The sequence below is a fragment of the Drosophila biarmipes genome, chromosome 3L, assembly GCF_025231255.1.
Source record: "Drosophila biarmipes strain raj3 chromosome 3L, RU_DBia_V1.1, whole genome shotgun sequence".
Classification (NCBI taxonomy): Eukaryota; Metazoa; Arthropoda; class Insecta; order Diptera; family Drosophilidae; genus Drosophila; species Drosophila biarmipes.
Window position 1 is genome coordinate 19,858,213 of NC_066613.1, and position 24,228 is coordinate 19,882,440.

A 24,228-nucleotide genomic window follows, 5' to 3' on the forward strand; every position below is an offset into this window, starting at 1 on the left:
AAAAACCAAACCCCGAAGATAACAATACAATTACTTTTGAATTTCTAAACTTATGCACCACTTTCTGTATCAATTTTAGGTGCTCAAGTGGCAATCAAGTTTGAACTGGCTATTAATAGGCCATTCGATCAAAATTTAATTTCAGTTGACTTAACAGATTAGCGCTGCTTAAATTTATGAGGCCTAGGCAAATATTTACCGACGGCGCTAACACCCCTTAGTTATCAAATAATTATCGTCCATTTAAAAGCAATTATCGCACAAACGTTCATAGACTCACGCCTCGCGGTGTTATGGAGAACACTTCGATGGGCATAAATCATGCGAAAGCTAAATTATGTGGCCCAAGTTGCGCATACGCCATGTGTCGAGCGAAAGCCCCGTGACAAGTCATTTGCTGCCAAGTGCGGGTGAAACACTGCCCCCGAGGCACATAGGAAAGTAACAAAAAACCAACATGCACGAGCACTTAGATCAAATGATTTAATTAGCACTGGCCCCTCAATTGTGTTCGTTTTAATTACATATATTTTATCAGCCGTCAAAGCTTACGATTGCGATGGCCGCAAGGAGGAGGCAAGTTGTCGTGGCCCATGTGTCAATAAGTCAAATGATGTTAATTAATTGAGGTCGATAGCGAAATGCTCTGCAGCCGACGGCCTGCCAGGGGCAGTCTACGTTACGCTTGCCCAACGTAATTAGCCCAAACGCACTGTTACACAATCAAGGAATCATGTAACCGAGATACCCCACAAAACTAATTACTCGGCTCACCTATCCAGCGCCAGCCTTGTCAATGTGCAACACAGTAATGGCAAACAGAGCTATCAGATCTGTGGGAATTACCAGTACTAACCTCGCAAAAGTATTTTGAAATTTATATAAGGTTGTACTATAACTAAGCTTTAAAAAATAGCTAAGAAACATTTCTTTCTCTCTCCTCTTTCAATCAAATCCTATATATTAATTTTCGGCGGTGGCACTTCAAAAGTCAGCTTAAAAATATATCATTGTCACATGGAAAAGACTTTGGATTCCAAAATTAAACAGCTTTATCGCAATTTCACCACCACAGCCCCTTAGGAGCTACTATCAACTATTATTGTTCAGATAATCAAAACAATTTGGCTTTATGCAGCGACGTCGAGTGGTTGAAGTGGTGCTGAGCTATCCGATAGGCAATGCTCCCAGGACGCACCATCTTCTGTTCCAGTGCATCGCCATACAGTTTCACCAGCGAAGGCTCCTCCTCCACGGGTTCCAAGTAGGCAGACAAGCCGCCCATCAGCTGGAGATGGAAAACGAAGCTTTAACTATTAAATTCTCATTTAAAGCTACATCCATTGCACTTGCCAACTCTTCATCGCAGTTTATAAATCGCACAGCCTGCACGTGCTCGGACCACAGACGCCTTCGCCACTTGTTATCATACTTTTGGGCCAACGGCAACAGCACCAGCGAACTGAACAGCTCATCGCCATAGCTGGCCGCCTCGAAGTGTTCGACAAAGAGATAGTAAAGTGGCTCGAACCTGCCCTTATCGGCCAACTCCACATCAAAGTCAAAGTCATGGCTGGCATTCTGCTTGTAGAAATCCATCAGGCAGTCGCGCAGCAGCTCATGCAAATCCGGTACCAGGAACTGGGAGTCGGGGCCCATAAAGGCAATCATCAGATACATCAGCTTCTCCAGCGGGCTCACAATCTGCAGGCCCTCTCTTTCCAGTTGCCGCACGAAAGTCAATGTCATGCGGACCACCTGGTTTTCTATTCACAGAAAGTACACATATTTATCCCCAAGAAAAGCAAAGTCTGAAGGGTGAGATCGCACCTGAGTATATGGCCGCAGGGCGTTGCTGCACATTTTGCAAGTAATTGTTGAGGATAAGGCGCAGCTGGAAAAAGGGCCAGTCGGCGGGCAGGATGGGTGCTTGGGTGTAGCTCAAGGATAGCGACGGCTCGGAGTTGTCCTGGGGGAAAATTACAAACATCCATATGTATAAGTGAAAAAAATATAGGGTTATACGATGATGATAAAATTGCAATTCTACCTCAATTTTAATTTTTCCTTTCCTAATTGCCAAGCAATACTTACGGCTATTATGTGTGGGTAGACCATTTCCAGGCAGGATTGCTGCAGCAGCTTCAGGCTCGCTTCGTCCAGCTTGACGAACTCCGCATTGAAGATGAACCGCTCGAAGGTGCTCTTGATCTGGGTGGCATGTGCGGTGGACAGACAGCAGAGATAGTTGTAGACCAACTGCAGCAACAGCTGGCGCTCCAGGTATGTTTCCATGCCGTCTGTGGTGAGCAGCTGGTGGATGAACCTCAGCTCGCTGCGGGCAAAGAAGTTCGTGGCCAGGACGCGATTTAGCTGGGAGGCCAGATGGCGCAGATAATCGGCCAGAGGTTCAAGCACCGGCGGTTGCATAAGCGCCGCAAACAATGGCTTTTCGCCGCTCTCCAGCGGTACAGCTAGCAGGGCCCAGAGGTTACTCAACAGATGCACCGGGTAGGTTTCACTGACAATCAGCTGGGGCCCATAGTCGTGCATCAGCACTGCGCCCATATTAGGCAACGGCGCGTGCACATGGCGTCGATCAATTGGGCGTCTCAGCACAACGGAGCTCTTGCTGGGAGGTAGCAATTAAATGTTTGATACGACAGGTTCATGTCTTCCAAACTCAACTTACGCTAGGTCATTAACACTTGCTAAGAACCCGCTGGACTGCACGAACTTCGGAAGGATGCTGCGCAGGAAGGTCTGGAAACTGCTGGTCCCCAAGTAGCTATTCTGGGAAAACCAGCAAACGGCATATAGGGCAGCACTCAGCAGCGTCATCTGACTAAACTGGAAATATAGGATTGGGAATTCTTTAGGGATAAGGTTTTAAGCTACCTCGTCAGCTTACATCTTTGATCTTTTCCACGCGGGTGGCAGAATGTAGCCAGGCGCAGCAGCAGTTGTTGAGCTGCTCCACAAGCAGCTTCTGTCCCTCGGCATCGCATGCTCCGCTCTCGCCACTGGCCACCAGTGCGACCAGCAGGGCAGCTGCGTGCTGACGCACCAGGCCCGATCCGCCCACGCCATCAAAAACACAGTGATTACCATGCCAGTCCAGTAGCTGTCGAAGCGCGGGCAGGAACTGCCTGAAATTGACACAAAACCATAGTTATTATCTGCGGTCGGTACTTGATTTGCTATAAAAGTGAGCTGAAGCCTAAACAAAACTCAGTTTGAATTTTTTTTTAGGCGGATTACAAACTATTTGTATAATGGCATCCTGGCATTTAGCCCTTCTACTGGCATCCCTTATAATATATGATTCGGTTCCTGCAAATCGAGGAGTAAGTACTTGGTACTCAATATTACTTCTAAACTCATTGAGTTTTCTTCCGAGTAGCAGGAAATGAACCCTATGATTATAAGACAAATTAAAAAAATACGAACGCGATGCTTAAATCAGACAGGAGCCCCTCTAGGTACATAAGTGATATTCTTGAAAAACTCAGTTACAATAAGTTCATTTTGTTTAAACAAAAGAAATTATGGACCAGTCCATTCAAAACAGACTGTTACCCAACGACCCCAGTGTTAAATGCTTTCTGCACTGCATGTTCGATATGTTCGGATTGGTAAGTATCCTCTATTCAAAAACTTAAAAAAGGTATGATATATTGACCACATCTCGGCCAATAGATTGACTCACAGAACGTTATGCACTTGGAGTCACTTTTGGAAGTTCTCCCGGAGGAAATACACGACTCAATTAATAAATTAGTCAGCGCATGTGGTACTAAGAGTACGTAAGCCTATTAATATATCTTAAAGAACTTGAGTCTAAAAAAAAATTTCCAGAGGGAAAAGATGGCTGTGAAACCGCTTATGAAACCGTCAAGTGCTACATCGATGTGAACGGCAAGTTTATATGGAAGCAGATGGTACCGCTACTTGGGTAGCTGTCACCCACCTGAATGAATCCCGATCCACGATTCCCAGGAGCAGTAGACAGCGCAGGATGCGCAATGACTCGATCTGAACGCGCACCATCTGAACCTGTTCCAGAGAATTTCATGATTAAAAATGCCTCCAGAAATAAATGTGTAAACAAACCTTACTATCCTGAAGGAACAGGTATTGCTGTAGCCGCACAATAAGGACTCCTTTCGAAAGACTCTTAGCTACATCCAAATGTTGGCAAATTAACACCCGAATCAGTTTTAGAAAGAGAATTTGTGGCTGTCCATAAAACTGATTGCTTCCATTCGAAGAGGGTAAGAAATTAACGAAGAGTACTTCCATTAAATAGCTGTCATTGGCAAACTGCCTAGCCACTTTGATACTTGTGCGAGCGATTCTAATAAGTAGTTTCAGGCAGGACTCTACCGTGCTATTATCTGGTTTCACAGAGTCCAAGATAAATCTGCAAAAAGACAGTTTTTTTAGAATAAGTTATAGGTCTAACCAAACATTGCTTACCGAATCCTTTGTAATATATTTGTTCTAAGCAAACAGTCCATGAGGTCTGTTTCAGCTAGTTGAAAGTCGTCCATGGACATTCGACTTTGCGATTCATCTTCATCCACTTCCGCGCGAACAGCTTGACTGGTGGTCAGTAGCTTCATGTAGCGCTGTAGAAAAGCTATGGAATTGGTATCTGTATCTCCTTCTTTGTCATCACTGCCATTCCCCAAAACCTGCAGCGTCGGCTGCCAATGACAGTAGGCGTTATCATTAATATGATCAAGAAGAACTTCATCCGTATCATTATAGAATAAGTTTGCCAGAGCTCGGCTTACAACTTCCAGCTGAGCGGGGGCATTGTCATCCAGCCCGTAGCGGAGTAAAAAGAATATTTTCGATATTGGCAGAGACAGCACTTGATCATAGAAACCCTGGTTATAAATGCTAAAGATTCCCGCAATGGCCCCAAAGGCGGAGAGTCTTTGCTGCAGGACAGTGGATCTGAAAGAGTTCAGTTGAAAATTGGTAACCATTTTTAACTACAGAATCCCAGACGCACCTTGCCAATCGAAACAGCTCTTGAAGTGCGTAGCCGGGACGATCTGCCTCCTCGCCATGTAAATATAGTTCTCGTTCATCCAGTTGATTTGAAGAATCCTGGTCCTTGAGCGTGTGGGGCAGAAGCACACCTTTCCAATCGAAGCGAGCATTGAACTGCTCTCCTGGCTTCAATTCACTTAGCTTGGCGGGAATATCACGCATCCAGGCTAATTTTTGGTCCTCCACTATATTGAAATTAACCCAATTGCCTTTATCGCTCTGCTGCAAAAGCTCAACAGCTGGATTTGAATCGGGTAGAGAGGGAATTTGTGGATTTTGTAATTTAGGGGACTGTAATAGAATTGGTGGTGCCTCGATTATCTTTGGGGATGTCTTCTTTTCAGTAGTATTGTTACTTGTTTGCCGTTTCTTCGATAGCAGAGCAATCAGCGAGGGATCTGTAAGCCATTGTTTGTGTTATAAGGGAAGTACAAGAATATATATAGGCATGTTCTTTACCCAAAGAAGCCAGCAACCTTTCTTTTTCCGCCAAAATGTCCTGTTCGCTCATTTGGTTGAGGACACTTAGGTTTTCTTGGTGGAGTTCTTTGCCCAGCTTGGCGTCCTTTATTATGGAACTACGTTCGTTTTTTGGTGAGTCAGACTGGGACTTGCATATTTGTGGCTTTTGTGAACTGTCCCTCAATAGTTGTTTGGCAAAAATGCTAAGAGGCCTGCTGGTGTTGACCTAAAACAAGTATAATAATTAAAAACATAAAAGAAGGTGTTTAGCATCCAATCATGTAACCTGTTTGGTATTCTGGGGGGCAGGTCTTGTGGTTCCTCCAGTTCTTTCAACCAGTTCACCGAGCACATTGCCCAGGGAACTGGGATTCATTCTACTGCCCTTCACATCGCCCAGAATGTTCTCCTGGATTTCATCGAGCAGAACTTTGTTGACATGAGTTTGTTCTCTTTCCTTGGCAACACTTGTTGCAATCTCTGGGATTTCTTTGGCAGCCGGTGGAATATCTTCCTGCTTTTGTTGAGTCACAGAGGTAACACGACCCAGTTTGGCCTGCTCGCGTTTCTGGGCAAACATGGATTTCTTTGGAGCTAGAAAAGTAATAAACAATCCTTAGTTTATGGACATTTGGTATCAGTTGACTAACCACAACCTACCTTTGTCCATTCGCACGAAAGCCGCTGCAGGCTGGAAATTGGGATCCTTGGCTCTCTCCGCATTGAACTCAGCTGCCATCCGCAGGACATCTTCCTCAGTTTCGCCTGGCTTAAGTTTTTTAAACATTTTGACCGGAAAAACAAACCCAAAGCGTTTCAAAACAAAGCGGCAGTGTGACCGTTTTTGAATAGCTTAAGCATACCATGGATCTAAATCAATGTGCGATAACAGACGTGCTAACAGAGCCGCCATTAAAGTTTCTGTTGTTTTAGTAAATTTAGTACAATTTGAATTTAAAATTTTAATTTGTTAAAATAAAACTGAGATGTAACTTGTCCAAAATTATTAGAAAAATGGAAAAATCTGGAGAAATTCGTATTTATAAATTGTATTATATTATTTTTTTTGTATTTTTTATGGTATACAAAAAATGTGCTTTCAAATTATAAATCCTCCATTTATTTACTTCAATTAATTAATGTTTTATTTTATATCCAAGTAGAAAAAACAATTTAATAATACATGCATAAGACAGAGACTAGTTTCCGTTTTTATTTTCCCTCCTTTTTAAAGGTGGTTCCAGTGTCCGATAAACATTTGGTGAGCGACCGCTGGGCCACCAAAGTATCTTTGTGGGGCAGAGCGGCCACCTGGAAGAACATCTCCAGGCCCTCCTTAAAAAGTTCAATAGCCTCCCCGGTCTTCTGGGCCTCCATGGCCCGTGCGGCCTCCCGATAAAGTTCCTCGATCTTGATCAGTTTGGCTACGCTCTCTTTCAGGGAGATGTTCTTGCGGCAGCGAGGACAACGCACATCCTTCGCCAAGTCCTTGGGGAACTTGAGCAGATTAACGCAGTTGGCTGAAGTGCACCTTTAATAAAGAATCAAAATACTTAAATTATGATGTATAGATCCTCTATAGATATAGTACCCACCAAAAACGCACTTGCTTGTCCAGCTTCTGGAGCAATGGCCAGTTCTCCTGGCAGGCCATACAGTTGCAGTTGAAGGAGTAGCGTCCTCGCAGCGTTCTCTGCCTCTCCTTCAGGTTGTTCTTAATAAAAATGGGCCCGTAATTAACCGCCACAACTTCGTTGGGTCGATGCGGCTTGGTGGCCACAAGAACTAATTTTTTGCCAACGTAATAACCAGCCGTGCTAGAATTATAATTATTAATAAGTTAATACATGTAAAAAATATAAAAAAAATGTTTTTTTTTTAATTTACAAGCCCAGGGCTAAAATGGAGCGAATAATCTAACCTGTTTTTTATACCTTCTTATACTCCTAATAAATTTTCCAATTAATTGTCGTTTAGACAAAGAAGATTTTTTTTACCATTTCACGCATAAAAACCATATAATGGCTTAAAAACTATGGGGTCCATTTTCCACCCAAAAAAATCCATGTTTTGGACGTAAAAATAAAAGTAAAAGTAAAAGTAAAAACCAAATATAGAATGTAATACCTTGTTGAACTCGTTATAAAATTTCCAACCATCTGGCATTCACATCTAAAAAACTTTATTTTTGACAAATTATCGCAAAAAACTACGATGCTACCCCTAACAAAAAAGTAAAAATTTAAAAAAAATTTTAGTTTTTAGGATCAGTTACAAAATGACTCCGATCAATTTTCTATTTTGTAAGCTGTCCAAAACAGTATGTCTTTTAGGTTTAGGATAATTTTTGACCATTTTATACCAAAAAAGGTTTTAGAAATATTTGGTTTTTTGGTTAAAAAACTAAAATTTTCTTTTCAACAAATAAAAACATTATATTGGAAAAAAAATCAAAGTAATGGTCCAAAAATAGAATGTCATACCTTGTTGAACTCGTATAAAGATTTCTAATCAATTGGCACTCACACCTAAAAATCTTTAATTTTGACCAATTTACGCAAAAAAGAGCGCCCAAAAAAACATTGTAAAAAAGTTGACATTTTGCGAAACTTTGTAGTTATATGAATCAATTATCCAACTTTTAAGCTATTCAAAGCAGTACGTCTTTTAGGTTTCGGAACATTTTTGAACAAGTTACACTAAGGAAGATCAAATAAAAAAATCGAAATATATACCCTTTATCCCGTTATATACCCTCTATCCCGTTGGGCATAAAATTTTAATATAATAATCCTATAGTTTTAAGCATACCTGGGCCAGCACTCGTGGTTGAAGTAGGAACCAGTGCCATATAGACCAGTGGCAACATAGACCGTCTTGCTGCCGTCAAATCGATGCTCGTCGGTCACCTGGGTCTGGTAGATCTGGTGGGCATTGTACTGCAGCACCTGGAGCAGACCCAGCAAGGCGGTGGCCACCTGAAGCTCCACGGCCGTGGGATTCACGCCCTCCGTCTTGCGACGACCAAAGTAGAGGGACTTCTGGAGGATGCGCATCAGAAAACCGGCCATCAGGGAGCGGTGCAAGTAGTCCTCCGGCTGACGCTCGTCCTCGTGGGAGCACATGTGCTCGAACAGCAGGTTGGCCGTGGCGAGGCCCTGCTCCAGACTGGCCGCCTGCGTGAAGATTCGCAGTGCGATGAAGCACAGGATGGACATTCCGGAACCGATCAGCAGATCCATGTACTCGCACTCAAAGCGATGGTAGCTGGAGCAGGCCTCACCCATGCACTGGGCCGAGCAGAAGGCGATTCCCGAGCAGTGCAGACAGGAAACAGGGGTGTGCAGCCTGTAAGTAGTTGGATTTTTCAATAGATCTTCGTCGAACGGAAGGGCAACCTCCACCTCTTGAAACAATTGTGACAGTGAGTGCCGAAATAGATGGGCTCCAGGCAGGCGGCAACCGGATCTTCGCAGAGCAGCACATCGCCAGTTCGCAGACCTTCGTTGGCCACAACAAACCGACCCTTGTCCTTGGTCTCCACCAGCCTCACCACCTTGGAGGCACTGCTCAGTTCGGGATTCTCGCCATGCGCTAGTTGTGGCACCTTCTCGGCGGAGGCTTCCTTGGGAACCACCTTCACTGCAGCTATTTCCTTGCGGCACAAGGCGATGTGGGTGGGATCGGAGCCAGTCATCTTCTCGGCAATCTTCAGGGAGATCTCGGCGCGGGCAGGCTCTCCCATGACTGCAATATAGGAAGTTACAATTAGAACAAGTAAATATCAAAAAATTAACTTCGCTAATATTTTTCTTAGCTATCAATCTAATGATAGTTTATGCTTCAGTATCATAGATTATTAAAATATTCAAAAATTAACCACAACTAATTTGACAATATGATGAAAAAAAATTAGTTAATACTTTCCTATCATTTTCCCATTAAATTTTCAATTTAGTGGCTCTTAGGTTTTTTAATAGGTTTAGGTTAGTTGCGTTTTTTTTTATACAAGATCTGGTAGTAGGACAAGCCATTCCCAATAAAATGTTAATGATATTGTTTCATAAAAAAACACGGAATTTTTTATACAAAATTGAAGAAAATTGTCACTGATGTCAAACTTAGGATGTGCCCATTTCTGTTGATAAAATCGTATAGAGTTATCATATACTATTACTATTAAAAAAAAACAACTGCCTGCTAGGAAGATATATATAATTTTTAGTAGGTTCTCTCCTGCTTATATATGTCGTTGACCCACCTGCATAAGCCTTGGCCATCTTGCAGTAGTAATCCACGCTGGTCTTCAGCTCTAGGCCAAAGTTGATGGCCAACTTGAGGTCGTTGAGGGCAGCCTCGCCCTCGCCCAGGCGGATCAGGACGGAAGCCCTCGACCTGTAGGCGAGTGCCAGGGTGAGGCCATCGTCGATGGAGGGATCTGCATTCCGGTCGGGAGCCCGCATCACGGCCAGGTTGGCGGCCATCAGAGCCTGCTGCAGGAGCTCCCTGCTCTCCTCGCCCTCCCCACTGCCGCTCATCAGATAGAATTTATCCGCCTGGGCGCGTCGTTGGGCGGAGAAGAGGGCATCCTTCTGCTTGAAGACCGGCTGCACATGCTCCAGGACGCCCAGGACGGGATCGCACACCTCGCGATCGCTGAAGATCGACAGAACCCGGGCCGCATTGGACTTCAGCTTGCCAAAGTAGTTCCGCAGCCACTTGTCGCCACAGGCATCCCGCACATCCAGGCAGAACTCGTTGAAGAACCCCCGCTTCTCCGACTGCACGGTCTGCGCGGAGCAGATCTGGTGATATGTGTCCTCGAACTCCATCCTGGCTCCAGATTATGTAAAAACTGACTCGGATTTTCGGTGCAGCGGATGGGCGAGAAAAAGTATCTTATCGTCCGCGTTTTCCGTTCACCACACGGCTGCTGAGTATTGAAAACAGCTGGCGGACGTTCGCCCTCCAAAAATAGCACCGATCGTTCAGTTCGCCGCATTATAAATACTTGGGAATGCGTTCTGAACTAGTACCAGCCGTAATCGGTGTTCACTTTCGATATGTTTTTGGGTTTTCATTTATTTTCGAATCAAAATAGTAATATTTACAGGTTTTCCTTGACTCCATATCGTTATTTGTTTTCAATGAACTGTTATTCCACTTAAAATGCAAGCGATCAGTTATAATATTCACTTTATTTGTAACTGGAATCGGGCTTATAATCACATTAAATAATTTATTTAAAAATTAGCTAAACGTACAAAAATATAACAATATGTATATCAGAGTATTTGTAGTTATATATTCGTAGTTTAAGATGTTAAGTATATTTTCTTTCGCCTGGAAAATGTTCAAGTTGAGTTTAAATATTCATTAATATTTAGATTTTCTCATGGACTAGATAGACTGTATTCAACCATTTGTTTATCAGCTTGGAAAGATTTTAAATAAAGTAGAGTATTACTCGTAACATTATTTCGTGACTCTCCTCTCGCTTCGGTCGACAGCTCATAAAAATAGTGAGGATAAATCTAAACTGACTAGATGAATCGGAATATCCTGTGGAGTAAGAAACATAAAACTAGAAAATCATAAACAATTTTGGTGTTTAATTTATTTTAATTTTTGTATTTATTTGCTCGAATAATGATTGCGTGGTTTCAATGATCAAGATTACTTGAATAAGTCCAATGATTCAGGGGGATATATTTTGATAGACTTCAGTAAAATGCGGTGCTGGGGTAAAGCATGTTTTGGATAATGCAAAATCATATTTAAAGTCATTACTTTCACTAGACGTACAAAATTCAATTGGCTAATTAAGAGTAAGGTACAAAATTATACATATACTTTAAATTCAGAACCGTTACAATGTATATAAAATGGGATTGAAGTTAGGATAGGTCGGGTGTTTGCGTTCGGGCTCAGAAGATTCACATGGTGTATAAAATAAATTACATGGTGTGTGGGGGTGCGGTGTTTGTTTTTTGTTTGTTAGCTTTAGTCACAATTAATCTCGTTGGCTTCAATTGCAATACGATCTAAGAGAAAGTGTTACTAAACTTAACAAATAAAATGCTACAAAATTTCAGCCTCGCCGCCGAACTTGTTCAAGACTGCGACAGCTCCGGAGCTTACAAGTCGGTATTTTAGTAGGTATATGTATAGGTGTATATTATAAACTATTATCATCACATTGTAAACGTTAAGTGTTTCTCATTATTTTGTGTAATCGATTAATCTAAGCAAAAACGAGTACATCGTAGTTTTAATGTCTTTTGTGTTTAAGCTTAAAACGCTGCCGAATATCCGTCTATCCCTCGATTAGATTTCTCATTTCCGATTCCCTCACATTCAGCCTTCCTCGCTCACTCTGTTTATCGCTATTTCGCTTTCGAAAGCAGTCGGATGGGACAAACTGAAAAAACCCGTGAAACTTTTCGAAGCCGGTTCCGTTTTTGGTATGTGTTTTATAGCAGTTTACCGAGAGGATGATTGCCCTCGACATATTCTACGTACAATTGTAAATAAATTAGCACTTAAGAGATAGAGGGGCCTAAACCTACTTATAGGTCGCAGGATGGCCTAAGAAATGTGTCTGGGATTAGCTCACGTCTGCCACGCGCCAAAATGTAACATTTTCTCATTCGCATTTATAAATAAATTAGCCATAGTATCACTTATTTTGTATTTTAAGAAAATAACCGAACTAATTCAACTATAAAAACTTAAAAATGATAACCCAGAACATGGAAGAGGCCTGTTTTACACTTAAGGAAAGCGGCACGAGACTGTCTCGTTGCAGCAGAGAGCGAGTGGCGAGTGGCGCACCGACTTAACCTACCGCTACTACTATACAAAATGGAGCACAGCGTCAGCCGGATCACCAGCCGCATACCCGGCCGCAGCCCGATCCGCCCTGCAGAGCGGGGCCGTTGCCGGGTGGCCGGGCCGAGCCGAGTTAACCTGATCGGAGCGAGATTAGACAGACAGACATCTCACGACATCTTGATGCCCAGGGCGCGACTCGTATACTCGTAGACCACGTAGCTGATGGACACCGCCGGCAGGACTTTGAGGAAGTTGGGTGTGATGCCGCGGTACAGGCCCGTCAGACCCTCCTGTCGCACGATCTTGCGGAACAGGCCCGTCATCGTCTCCTCGCCGCTGTGCGCGTCGCTGCTCTTCAGGGGTATTTGCGTTTTCCGCTTTTGATTGGCAATTGTTTCGGCGGCTGCAACAGAAAATGAGAAAATAATTATAGCATTACGTTAACGAGAGAGAAGGTAGGGGAACGAGCCCTAATCAAATTAAATAATAGCAGTGATTCTCACCTTGTGCCTGTAGCCGAGTGCGCACCAGGGCCAGCGGGTAGGAGCACAGCTGTCCCAGTGTGCTCGATGTGCTGCCGCATGCCAGGAGCACCAGGAAGCTGGGCTGCTCGTTGTTGTCGTGGTTGGCAATGTACCGCCTTTTGAGGGTTTCGTACACCGCCAAATCGATGCCGGCATAGGGCAGGATTCCCAGTATGTTCGGTACATAGCCGCGGTAGAAGCTGCGCACTCCCTCGTGCTTGTAGATCTTGACCGCCGCATCGGCAATGCCCGCATACTGGCCCGTCTTCCTGAGCGCCAGGCGCGTCTTTAATACTTCCATGGGGTAGATGATGGTCTGTGAAATTCCGCCCGCCGCAGCGCCGGCATAGAAACGCTCCACAATGCTCATCTGCCGGCTGGCATCGTCGCCGCGGATCAGTCGCTTCATCTGCTCGTAGGCAGCAAACTTGAACGCCGTTTCGGGGGCAATCTTCAACACATTGATGCCATTGCCCCGCCACATGCTTCGCGAACCGCCCTCGTTCAGCATGATGTGCATGCACTCTGAGATTCCCATTCTTTGCGTCTGTACCTGGTTGGTGAAAATAATCAGTTAGAATATCTAGGAAAAGTAGGTTTTTCATAGGGGAAACGCACCTGCAAGTACACTTTAATCCTGTCCAGCGGCGCTGTGCATGTTCGGGAAACTGCTCCAGCTATGCCACCCGCCACCAAGTGTCGCCACCAGAGGCCCGTCTGCATCTCCTTCTGTGTGAAGTCATCAGGTACATTCATATCCTCGCCAATGTCGAGGTACTGCAAGGATCAAAAGGAAACTGGTCAGAGAAGTTGAATAATCTGGGATCTAATCTATAATCTATAAGATATCGCTAGTCTATATAGTTGAATGAAATGAAAGGTTGGTTATTAGAAGGCAATTTAATATATGCATTCCATCATTCTTGGTTTATTGATACTTATTGATACTACTAACAACATTGAAGCGACATTCTTAGGAGGAATGAAATGGGTTTGCTTTGAAACTACCAGAATTTCCTCAGGTCGGCGACATTCTTGGGCTTCTTCCACCGAGCTGACGACACTCTCGAGAACCCCTAGCGCCATGATCTAATCACTTAGCCACTGACTGTTCTCCCTTTTGAATACAACCCGGTGATGGCACCGCGGTGTGGTAATATTAAAAAATAATGCAGGTTGCTTATGCAGAATGCAAAAGAGTGGTGGCAACTAAACAAACCACACGCGCCGCGAAAATCCCCGTCGGCTGAGTGAGAATTGCGGAAGCAGGTGAGAATGAACGATGCCAGAGCCGTAAACAAAAGTTATATCATTCACATTAGTTTGGTTTGCCTGCACATATTGGCATAAGCACATATGCAGCCATGTATATGTATCGGAGGTTCGTGCCGCAACTATGTACTTTATTCTCTCGATTTGTGTGTTTTTTCTTCAGACGTGCCCCACCCCGAAAATAATTATAATTGGCTCGCATTTGTCGGACGCCAAATGGTTGTGCAATTTGGCAGATCTCTTATAAAAAACTAACGCCACAATGGGCCTGAATGAGGTGAAATATTGCCTGTCTCTAGGAATCGCACAGCTTTTGGCTTTAAATCGAATTAATGCCGCTGATAGTCGAAAAGCTGTCTGAAATTGATAACAATTATCAAGTCTTGTGATGTATAAAGTATAAAGCTTTCGAGCGAGCAAAAACCCAACCGAATCCCATTGATTATGAAGAAAAGAGAGAGTTACGAAGAATAGAGCCAGAAGTTCAGGGCGAAAACAAAAGGTTATTACACTCGTTCCCCCACCCAGGGCCAAATGTCATTGAAACTAATTTGGGCAAGAGACGTGCGAATAAAAACAGCACTAAAGTGGTTTGTTTATCCATTTGGCGGAGCACGACTTGTCCAGTGTATCCCGGTAAACACATCCGCTCTTGATGTGCTAAATCATTTCGCGTGCCTGTCACATTCGCACGGTGACATTTTCGAGAAAAGTCTTTGCAGAACGTGAATGTAACCTTTGATAGCGATGGCGAAGGCGGGCTAAGTTCACTGAATGGCTTAAGTGAACTTAACAATTTAAATGAGCTGAGTTTGCTCTCATAATTAGCGTCTAGCCATCACATGGGCTCTATTGTGGGCTTGTGGGAATTATTTGGAATGGAATATTAATCCAGCGCAAAAAGAGCGATGGAAATTTTACGGAATGTAAATTGGCCTCACAATTGCAACGTCATTCGTGATGGAATTTATCATTTCCGAATTGTTATAGGCATCAAATATATATAAACATCAAGTCACATGACTGCAAAAGAAAGCTTTTTTTTGTAGACAATGATCTATTTATAAGTTAGCCGTGAATTTGGCGCACAAACGTGGAAATGGCCGTGAAAGGAGCGAAGTCTGGGTGGAAAAGGAAAACAGGTTAACCTGGGTTTTTCGAAAACCATGAATGAATGATCTTTGATTACCAAAAGCCACTTACAAACGTTTGAACGCCTTGGACTAAAACCAATTCAAGGCGACTACGCTTGAATGGCTGATCAAGCGGGTTAGGAAGGCTAACGTAGTTCAATATCTGGGGTTTTTTCAAGGCATATAGGTACAGTAGATCAGCGACCGATCGCTGAACTTGACTCATGCCCGCAGAACTCGACTGCTGAAATCCCCTCGACGACGTCAGCGAGTTTCAAAGTAAACATCAGCCACAGTGTAATGTAAATATCAACACGTTTATAAAGAGAGAAAACTGTTGACGTCACGCAAATTGTGGGGGCTTGACCGAATTGTGGATAAGGCGCCAAGGTGTGGGGGGTCATCATCATCGTCACATGGCGCTGACTCACTGTGCGTATACTTGTTACACTCGCATTATGCTGGGGCACACACATACGCCATACGCCCTGTTGGCCAAGAGCGCCAAAAGCGTGACATTTGCAGGCGCTTGGCAACAAGTTGTAACAAAAATACTATTTCTATGGGGAAAAAAAAGAGAGGCAGATAGGGGGAGAGCCACGCGAATACTTGCTGAGCAAAGTATGTCGTCTTCGCCGATCGTTAAAGTTAAAGACTCCGGCTGCAGGGAGCACTCGGGGACGCGGGCAGGCGGACGAACCGGTTCCATATCAGCACGTCACCCGTCGGAGCTCGTTTCAGCCCGCCATCCAACGATCGGCGGCCTGTTGCTAGGCGACTTCGGCGTCCATGGGGCAACTCGAAAAACGAATACCACAAGCGAAACCACAGCCACGACGACGCACCAAATGAAATATTGTGTAAGCACAAGTGCAGCGAACAATTGCAACAGCTGCGAAGTTGAATGGCGGAATGGGAATTAAATCGCTGCCATTTTGAAGGGTATTTTTAGATGCAGGGGGAGAAAATATCAGCGAAATGGGTCTTAACTGAAGGGAAACGAGATATTTCGAGGACTAGTAGTCCATTTGAAACCAAAAAGTTTATACTAAGGGCTAGATTTTTAGTAGAATATTTTTTTTTGATTATAGAGATCCACCTTTTATATAGATAGACCTGACATGCTCAGCCAGAGACTGCCTCATGGCGATCCCCGTTGAACTTCCAGGAAAAACCACAGACGATAAGATAAACCCAGCAAAATAATAGTCGCATGAGTCAGCTTCCGCTGCAGTTGGCTCGCATTAAGTATCGATTCTTGGAATAACAGCCTGAGAGGCCCATAAAGGGGGCCTGTCATCAACCTACCCGTCCCATCATGTCGCGGAATATGACCACGAAATCCTCCATCATGTCGCCAGCGACCGCCATGTGCTGTATGTTGTGGTAGTCGACGGGCAGGTTGTACTGATATGTGCTATTCCGCAGCATCTTGTCAGGTTTGCACTGTTGTCTCACTTCCGATCTCGAACTGCGTCTTCCGTTTCCGCCTATCTTAGCGCCGGAATGTGGCTTTCACTGTTCCGAAAACAATTGCAAACTTTCACTGGCGGCTGTTACAAAATGTGTATTTGTGCAGCAGCTCTCTTTGGCCTTTGCTTTTTTCTATATTGCAGTTCAGATAGATATAAACTATCTTGTGGATGCTGCAGACTTTGCTCGATCCGCTTGACTGCAATTGTGTTTACACTGGTCGCGAAAGAGCACTGCGCTCGAGCTCAATTATATAACCACGCTCCAGGGGCCCTGGTATTATACTATTAAGGAGGCTTGAGGGTTTAACGCGCGCACAACCAACGCGGGAGCCAGCTGACTGAAGACTAAACCGAATCCGAGAAGTCGCGCTGCCTGAGAGCCCGACGATCGCGGCCGAAGCTTCGCGAGATATGTGAGTATGTGCGGGTATAGCTTCCCGAGAGCAAAGTACACCCGTCGTGGGCCTGGTGCTTTTCGCGACCACCTCTCATTGCGTCCCCCCGACATGATGGGGCAGCGCGCGTGCGGCCTCTGGACAACCCCTACCGGGGAAAATGGGCCCCCACCACCCAGAAGCGGCTTCTTCCCAATTAGCCATCATTGCTCGGGCCTTTTTGACACGCATATTATCCCCTGCCCCTCCACGTAATTTCCCACTTTTTTTGACAGCCAAAACAAACACATAATGGAATGGAACGTCTGGGTATGAGGAATCGAAGGTATGCCTACCCTGTATGATAGATCGTTTAGAGGGTTCAAAAATTATACAGCTAAAAAATCAAATGATCTGATTTTCCAATCTTTTATAGAGTTCTACTTTCTGTTTTATAATAACTAAGTTGGTTTACTATAAAAATAACTCAAAAGTGATGTTACATGATATTTTTAACTTACTTAAAATTATTCATTCCTCATTCACAGAAAAAACATTAATCAGTAGTGACCTCTTTCGAAGCTCATAAAAAAATACTCCAACCAAATATTATGAATATTTTTCAAATTATTTAAAAATTGTTATAGATTTTATTAGAAAATCATGTGAATTGTTACGAAAGATTTTGTTAAAAAATCATGTGTATTGTTATGAAAGATTTTGTTAAAACGTCTTGTGTATTATTATAATAGATTTTATTAAAAAATCTTGGGTATTGTTATGATAAATTTTATTAAAAAATCATGTGCATTGAAGTAGAAACGAAAGGAAATTTTTGGAGCTGGAATTCTACCTACTGAATACTCTCATCCATATCGAAAAAAAAATGGGGTGCGAAAATTAGCCAATAAACGATACCTTTAGTCAATGGGCCAGACACTTTTGGCATTTATTTGCCTGTTATTGTTTACACGTTTCGAATCTTTATCACAAAGGCGACTTTTCGCATGGCAAACCGGATCGCACCGCCTTGGCACCCTCTCGAGGGTCTGCCACCGCGCTGATAGCCACATGACGGGCGTGTGACTTTATTAGCTCCCCGCTGGGATGACGCTTTCCCTCTCCACAGAGGTGATCTTGGCTGTTTACTTCGTTGGAAACTTTTTCCACCCAATTATCACGAAAACGTCATATTTGTAAATAGGGTGTCTGATTAGGCCTGGCCCAGTCGCAGAGGTCCGCACACACTTTTCGCGTGTCGTCAACAGAAAACACATTTTGAATTAAATATAAAAACGCAAAATAAAAATGGCTCGCTCTTATCAGCGGGAGGAACAACAAGCCAAGTCATTGAAAACTGAGCTCTGACCACAAGATTCCAGACTATCGCGGGAGATAAGGGCAAACAAGTCGGTGGAAAAGCTGGAAACACACCCATTTTTGGGGCCGGCCCCTGCCGAGAGATGTGGCAGTTGTAAGCGATACCTTTAGCCAAACCGGCTGGAATTAATTTACGATGTGGCTAACTGCAACGGGGGCCGTTCAATTGCCCACTTAACGAGCCCCCAACGGCATTAAATTGCCAATGTCTCGAGTAATGAACAACAATTCCCAGAAGCACTTGAACCATATGATAGCGACTGTCAGGCAAGCGAATAGAGTTGTGCAAGTCCTGACTGCGTGATTTACTTATGCCTTCCTAGACTTGTGCAATATCTATTAAGTTGTTAGCTCACGTTCCAAGCGGGAATAAGTATAGAGATCACTGGTTACAGCAGCTGCCTGCGGAGTTCTCGAAGGGAATCGCAAGTGCGCGACAATTACAACTTCCAGACGACGGCGGACTTTGGCCAAGAGTGATGATTACGGGGCACACTGTTCGCGTAAATATTTTTTCGCAACATACTAACTAGTAAGCAAATACATATATGTGCGTCTTATCGGCGGGAAAAGGCAAATCAATCAACGCATTGCCGGCAACTTAATTAAAGCCCAGTTAGTGCGCAGGCCTCGACTGGGCCAGCCGTTCACTTCTCCTGGCTTTTCCTGGGACCCACGTCCTGGCAAGGTTCCTAAAAATAGCTGCCAAACGGGACCTGTCTAGCGGATGGTATCATATAGCACGTCAGAGCCAATGAACCGGCTGCCGAGAACTCGCCACTCCAAGTCTGCCTGACAACAATCCCCTGCAGCCGGTTGACCTTATGATTTCAGGTCTGCACAGTCGCCAGAAAAAGCAAAAAAGCGAAGCTTTTAATCTGAAATTTGAAAAAGCCGTTCCAGGCGATCGACTGCTCTGGGACTTCTCTAAATGGCAAAAAGTACAGAAGCGTTCATTGGGCGTGATTTTCCTGTTACATGGGATTGATATAAATGTGGAATTCAGCAGTGACAGTGAGCAAAAGATGATAAAAGTAAACAAAATGATTACGCAGACAACAAAGCGATGATATCGTCACCTGCACCGGCACACAGAAAGAAATTAGATAATTGAAGTATTATCAATATATATTCCAATTACTCTGGTATACAAAAGTGACTCAGTATTTTTGTTTATCAGGTAAAGCTGTTCCCCTAACTAACCTAAATTCCTTCTAGAAAAACTACAGGTGTTCATAACAATTAAAATCGTTTCTTTTTAACTTTAAATGATTCGATTACTTTATGAACCAACAGTATTTTACAAAGCAGTATAACCTTTTTATTTGGGCACAGTTGTAGTGACTCCGTATTTTTGTTTCTTAGATAAAGCTGTACCCTCAACTAATTTAAATTGCTTCTAGAAAAATGTTAGGGCTTTAAAGCAATTACATGTGTTTTAACTTTAAATGATTCAATTACCTAACAAACCAACAGTATATTACAAAACAATTTAATCAATGCAGAACCACATACTGTTTGACTACTCATGTAAGAAGTTAAATAATACTTTAAAAATATTCCATATGAAGAGGTAATGGTATGCAAATAATATAGATAAGCTGGAAGCCAAACAATATGCAACTGAATAATCAATTTTTTTCTCTGTAACTGCTGGATCTTTATGACAATGTGAATTATCCCGATAAGCGGGCGGAACGATATCATAAACGTACTTCCCATAAAGCGGGAATTTAAACTGTCTGATGAAATAAGCGCAACATTTGCGTCAGCCCCGTCTAAAGAGATAGTGATTAAGAGAGCGCGATCCTATACTAATAATACCATATACTAAAAACTCATTCTCTTGAGCGGTGGTCCCCAAAATGGTCTCTCGGGTGAAGGTAACTACGAAATAATACACATGCAGGCCATATGATTTGTGGCTGATTAGCAAATGGGACTGAATGATAAAGCCTTTTGCGGCGGGTGGGATGGGTGTGTTCAGTGTCCGGGCGTTTAGATGTACGTATGTGTTTTCGAGTGCCCTGCTTCTACGTGGGTGGGACTACAACAATATTTATGATAATCGTAATATGTAACTTGACGGATATGTACCTTCAGATCTTCCTCAGTTAGTCAGGAGTAGTGTGGGTGTAGGAACTACATTCGACAGTTTAGATCGTTAGGGTGTGGAGTGTTTTTTGTCGGTTTAATTTGGTTTTTGGAAATGGGCGGGGATAAGAAGGGTAAAAGATGGCAATTAGTTTCAAATACGAGAACATTAAACAGCTACAGAGTTACTAGATGTTATGTACATGTCTAAACAAAAAACAAACTCTCCGCTTTGAACTCAATGACTTGCACTAATAACTAAAGTTAGTCAGTTGAAGGACTTACAGTAGAGTGCCGCCAAAATTTAATCAAGTCGTGAATGTCCGTCGAGGGCGCCAGGAGCATGAAGTCACGCCATTCGTTAAAGCTAATGTTCAGGCTGCCGTCCTTGTCCATTCTGCAGGGCAAAACATCATTATGAGCAAATCTTAATGAGAAGTTAATAGGATTACCCACCTGGTGAGCAGATTCCTAGCCTCGTCCAGGTCAATGTCCAGGCCCAGGTCCTTGAACGCGGAAATCAGCTCCTCCAAGTCCACCTTGCCTGCAATATCTTTCAATTATAAAACCTAATCTAATTAAGGGGTAGTGGTAACCCACCATCTCGGTTTTTGTCTAGGTGCGAGAACTGCAGCACCAAGTTCTTCTCATGCTCCCGCACGTAGTGCAGGAACTCGGCGAAGCCCACGTTGCCACTCTGATCCTTGTCCGACTGCTGGAGGAATTTCTGTAAAGTAAATCAAGGACGGAATATTACTGATTTGATTTTCATAGCCTGGGGTAATTACGGAATATTACTGATACACTCCCGGAATATTACTGGAAATTAGTGTCACACGCTTGCAGGCTTGTAGCATAATGAGCCTCTCTGACTATAGTATCGACCTGAATCGTGAAAACAAATCAATTTCCCGTATCACGAGGGCTTCGCCAGCGGAAACCATAAAAATCTCCTCAGCCGTCTGCACATTAACCCTCTGTACACCAGCTAATCCAATTCTGATTGCTTCTCGAACATGTCGAAATACTTGTTGCATGTCATTTCACAAGCTGATGATTTGTGCAGGATAAATGAACAAATTAGGGATTTTACTAGAATATGCATAAAAAAAATTCGTAAATATTTTTTTTACATTACCAAGGGAAATCTCTACAGCTCTATATCTGCTTAAAATAGTCTGACCCACCTTTCCCTTATGGCTTCTATCTCCATGGGCAATAACTACTAGTTTGTTTTGTCTAAAATGTAAATAAAGCAGCTATTTTTACCACAAACCGCATCTGCTAGTCAACCAAAACATTTCTACGGGCGAAAACAATGTGTTCGTCTAAAAATAGACCTTTCTCCTTTTTGGCAAACCACATTTCTCTTGATTTAATGAGCCCTTTTTTGGCAAGTACCGATATGACACTTTGATATGAGGGTTAAGCAGCTGCCCAGGGTCAGCAGCCGTGCCAAATGCTGCACCCAGATCAGGGCATTCTAATATATGTATGTACATTGTATAATTTAAGATTCTCAGATACATTCGCTTCCCAAGGCCGCATATTATTGATCTCTACCTTGTACGTTTGCTAATATTCTTAAAGAAATAACAAAGGTATTGCGATTCCCAGAGAGAATGGCAAGCCCCGGGCACATGTGGGATACTTATCGGAATCAACATTGTGATGAACTATATATGTACTTTCTATTTTTAAAGGCACACTTTTAAGATATTTTCAACATAAAACTTTGTTCCACAGTTACTACATTTACTGTCTTCTTTCAGAAGGCATTTTCAGACATTGCCCTTAAAACGTGCATATTTTTAAATGAATTAGAATTATATTTTGGAGATTGTTTAAATATTTAGTTGTACATTTTTTCTGTTTATAAAATTCGGGTAAAATTTAAAAGCCTAGAACAATAACAGGCCTCCTGTATATTTATAAAAGTAATGACAAACAGCTATCGACAAGACCTCACTTATATCAAAAGTTGTTTTTAAAATGGGATCTAGACATCACTTACCTCCGCGTAGACGCTCGACAACCCGAACTCGTGCAGTGCCGCCGAGAGGTCGTGGATATCGATCCTGCCGTCGCCGTCGCGGTCCAGCTTGTTGAAGATCCGCTCCAGCCGCTCCTCGTCCTCGATGGGTATCTCGGTGGGCAGGATGGAGCCGGAGCTGGCGACCTCGTACAGGTCGTAGGGCAAGGGCGTGCTGGCGAGATGGGCATGCTGCAGGCCGAGATGCTGGTCATGCTCATGGCTGTTGGCTAGGGTGCGGGCGGAGTAGGTGGCCTGCGCCTGCTGGGCGAAGTTGAAGTTGCTGGCCGGATCGGGCGTCAAGTCGATGTCGATGTGCTGCTTCTGATGATCCTGCGGCTTCAGATCCTCTGGCTTATAATTCTGCTGCTCCCCTTGATCCTGCTGCTTGCTAACTGCTAAGGATGCGCTGTGTTCGATTCCAACTTGCTTTCTGACCATTCTCCACACTAGTGTTCACAGTTTACCTCGAGTTTTCTGGCCTTCCTTTGAACTGGCAGCTGAAGGATTTCTCTGGGATTGCTGGGTATCGTACTTTGGTTTCTCGGGGGGATTACGTGTTGGCGAAAACTACCTATGGCCGGCTCATTTTGCTCTCCCTGGGGGCAATTAAGTGGAAAACTAGATGGCCTGAAAGAGGGATTACGGATGGTAAACATTAGTTTTTAGTGTTATGTCTGGGCGAAAGGTACATAAACAAGCCTAGCGGCGTATCGAGTTTCCCGGCGATGAAGTCATCCCGAGGTACGTTGGAAAATGTGAGCAGAGATATATGGGTATTTCCCTGGACCTCGGCACAGACCATTGATTTTCGCTGCCAATTTGAAGGCCAGCGAATTTCCGGAAAACCTTGAAAATTCCACAGCCTCACGCACACGCACGCACATGTCTCCAAAAGTGAAGAGGGCGGAGGGTGGGGGGGGGAGAGGGAAAAGGGAGAGTTTCCCCAGCCACTCGAACTTTCTACTGGCAAGCGAGGCTTGGTACGGGGCACTTCTCGCTTTCTCGTGGCCTTTTCTCAGTTCTCGCCGCCTTTCTCAGCGTTTCTCCAGCCGGGTGTGACTCAAATTTCTCGCGAAACGCTGGCGCATTGTTGCCAATTTGGCAAAAATCATTCTGCACTCGATTTTCATGCACGCACACACACATGCTCACTCAGACGAATGGAATGTGGATATGCAAAAGAAAGTGAGGAAAGTTTGACTTCAGTCTCCTTATTCTTAGGCCCATACCTACTGATCGGGGTCTGCGGAGAGACTGGACTGGCTTTATGCTTCTTCTGTGGTTTATTGGCTTAAAGCAGAATCACACAGAACTCCTTAATTTGAGCGAAATCGAATTTGGGTTTGACAGTGTGACCACGAATGTTTATCTAGATATGGTTCTTTGGCTCCCGGGAATACCTTAAATAATGCCACGGTTGGCGGTTCGTGACTTTGCTAAGCCAGCTCTCAAGTTGCCATGGTATTTTGGAAATTCGTGTGTCTGGTCACACCAAATATATTAAATTAGTTTTCCGTTATTTTCAAATTAAATAAGTTAAAATAATAGTTCGATTTTTCAAGAATACCAAATGCACTTGCA

At 43.6% G+C, this 24,228-nt stretch overlaps 4 protein-coding genes and 1 long non-coding RNA gene across 7 annotated transcripts; 2 read left to right on the forward strand and 3 right to left on the reverse strand.

Moving 5' to 3' along the window:
- Positions 1 to 1,034: 1,034 nt before the first annotated feature.
- LOC108035523 (RNA polymerase II-associated protein 1) lies at positions 1,035 to 6,367 on the reverse strand. The gene is made up of 13 exons (XM_017111191.3): positions 6,187 to 6,367; positions 5,813 to 6,120; positions 5,524 to 5,752; positions 5,024 to 5,462; positions 4,480 to 4,965; positions 4,114 to 4,423; positions 3,971 to 4,056; positions 2,912 to 3,149; positions 2,693 to 2,850; positions 2,095 to 2,632; positions 1,831 to 1,969; positions 1,354 to 1,766; positions 1,035 to 1,288 (listed from the first exon to the last, which is right to left on the reverse strand). Exons 1-13 carry the CDS (start codon positions 6,311 to 6,313, stop codon positions 1,115 to 1,117), a joined length of 3,645 nt encoding a protein of 1,214 aa, XP_016966680.1. The 5' UTR covers positions 6,314 to 6,367; the 3' UTR covers positions 1,035 to 1,114.
- Positions 3,166 to 4,117, forward strand: LOC108035524 (general odorant-binding protein 69a). The gene is made up of 6 exons (XM_017111193.3): positions 3,166 to 3,184; positions 3,253 to 3,347; positions 3,404 to 3,482; positions 3,544 to 3,635; positions 3,700 to 3,802; positions 3,859 to 4,117. Exons 2-6 carry the CDS (start codon positions 3,276 to 3,278, stop codon positions 3,957 to 3,959), a joined length of 447 nt encoding a protein of 148 aa, XP_016966682.1. The 5' UTR covers positions 3,166 to 3,184; positions 3,253 to 3,275; the 3' UTR covers positions 3,960 to 4,117.
- A 277-nt stretch (positions 6,368 to 6,644) lies between the features above and the next one.
- Positions 6,645 to 10,478, reverse strand: LOC108035680 (SET and MYND domain-containing protein 4). The gene is made up of 5 exons (XM_017111390.3): positions 9,788 to 10,478; positions 8,931 to 9,273; positions 8,338 to 8,874; positions 7,122 to 7,343; positions 6,645 to 7,057 (listed from the first exon to the last, which is right to left on the reverse strand). The coding sequence occupies exons 1-5, from the start codon at positions 10,356 to 10,358 to the stop codon at positions 6,739 to 6,741; spliced, it is 1,992 nt and encodes a 663-aa protein (XP_016966879.1). The 5' UTR covers positions 10,359 to 10,478; the 3' UTR covers positions 6,645 to 6,738.
- A 227-nt stretch (positions 10,479 to 10,705) lies between these two features.
- LOC108035221 (putative calcium-binding mitochondrial carrier F55A11.4) lies at positions 10,706 to 24,023 on the reverse strand. 3 transcript variants are annotated; one of them, XM_017110746.3, is made up of 8 exons: positions 23,877 to 24,023; positions 22,627 to 23,274; positions 21,213 to 21,339; positions 21,069 to 21,156; positions 20,898 to 21,009; positions 13,503 to 13,661; positions 12,864 to 13,437; positions 10,706 to 12,763 (listed from the first exon to the last, which is right to left on the reverse strand). In XM_017110746.3, the coding sequence occupies exons 2-8, from the start codon at positions 23,083 to 23,085 to the stop codon at positions 12,528 to 12,530; spliced, it is 1,755 nt and encodes a 584-aa protein (XP_016966235.1). In that variant the 5' UTR covers positions 23,086 to 23,274; positions 23,877 to 24,023; the 3' UTR covers positions 10,706 to 12,527. The 3 variants fall into 3 exon arrangements, with proteins under 3 accessions (XP_016966235.1, XP_050741873.1, XP_016966238.1); XM_050885916.1 differs by having other exon boundaries at positions 23,881 to 24,010; XM_017110749.3 differs by lacking the exons at positions 20,898 to 21,009; positions 21,069 to 21,156; positions 21,213 to 21,339; positions 22,627 to 23,274; positions 23,877 to 24,023 and adding an exon at positions 16,598 to 17,110.
- On the forward strand, positions 19,102 to 20,603 carry LOC127010817 (uncharacterized). The gene is made up of 3 exons (XR_007763621.1): positions 19,102 to 19,352; positions 19,413 to 19,698; positions 19,884 to 20,603. It is a non-coding gene; the product is annotated as an uncharacterized LOC127010817 (long non-coding RNA).
- Positions 24,024 to 24,228: the final 205 nt, after the last annotated feature.

Bases quoted from the DNA above. Each gene is read 5' to 3' on its own strand.
- LOC108035524 (XM_017111193.3), top strand. From the start codon at position 3,276: ATGGCATCCTGGCATTTAGCCCTTCTACTGGCATCCCTTATAATATAT. The intron at 3,636-3,699 runs GTAAGTATCCTC...CTCGGCCAATAG, and splicing joins TGTTCGATATGTTCGGATTG to ATTGACTCACAGAACGTTAT. The intron at 3,803-3,858 runs GTACGTAAGCCT...AAAAATTTCCAG, and splicing joins CAGCGCATGTGGTACTAAGA to AGGGAAAAGATGGCTGTGAA.
- LOC108035523 (XM_017111191.3), bottom strand. From the start codon at position 6,313: ATGTTTAAAAAACTTAAGCCAGGCGAAACTGAGGAAGATGTCCTGCGG. The intron at 6,121-6,186 runs GTAGGTTGTGGT...TTACTTTTCTAG, and splicing joins TTTCGTGCGAATGGACAAAG to CTCCAAAGAAATCCATGTTT. The intron at 2,851-2,911 runs GTAAGCTGACGA...CTATATTTCCAG, and splicing joins GCGTGGAAAAGATCAAAGAT to TTTAGTCAGATGACGCTGCT.
- LOC108035680 (XM_017111390.3), bottom strand. From the start codon at position 10,358: ATGGAGTTCGAGGACACATATCACCAGATCTGCTCCGCGCAGACCGTG. The intron at 7,344-8,337 runs GTATGCTTAAAA...TTATAATTCTAG, and splicing joins AACCACGAGTGCTGGCCCAG to CACGGCTGGTTATTACGTTG. The intron at 7,058-7,121 runs GTGGGTACTATA...TCTTTATTAAAG, and splicing joins GACAAGCAAGTGCGTTTTTG to GTGCACTTCAGCCAACTGCG.
- LOC108035221 (XM_017110746.3), bottom strand. From the start codon at position 23,085: ATGGTCAGAAAGCAAGTTGGAATCGAACACAGCGCATCCTTAGCAGTT. The intron at 13,438-13,502 runs GTGCGTTTCCCC...TTCACCAACCAG, and splicing joins GGATTAAAGTGTACTTGCAG to GTACAGACGCAAAGAATGGG. The intron at 12,764-12,863 runs GTGAGAATCACT...TTTCTGTTGCAG, and splicing joins CACTCGGCTACAGGCACAAG to CCGCCGAAACAATTGCCAAT.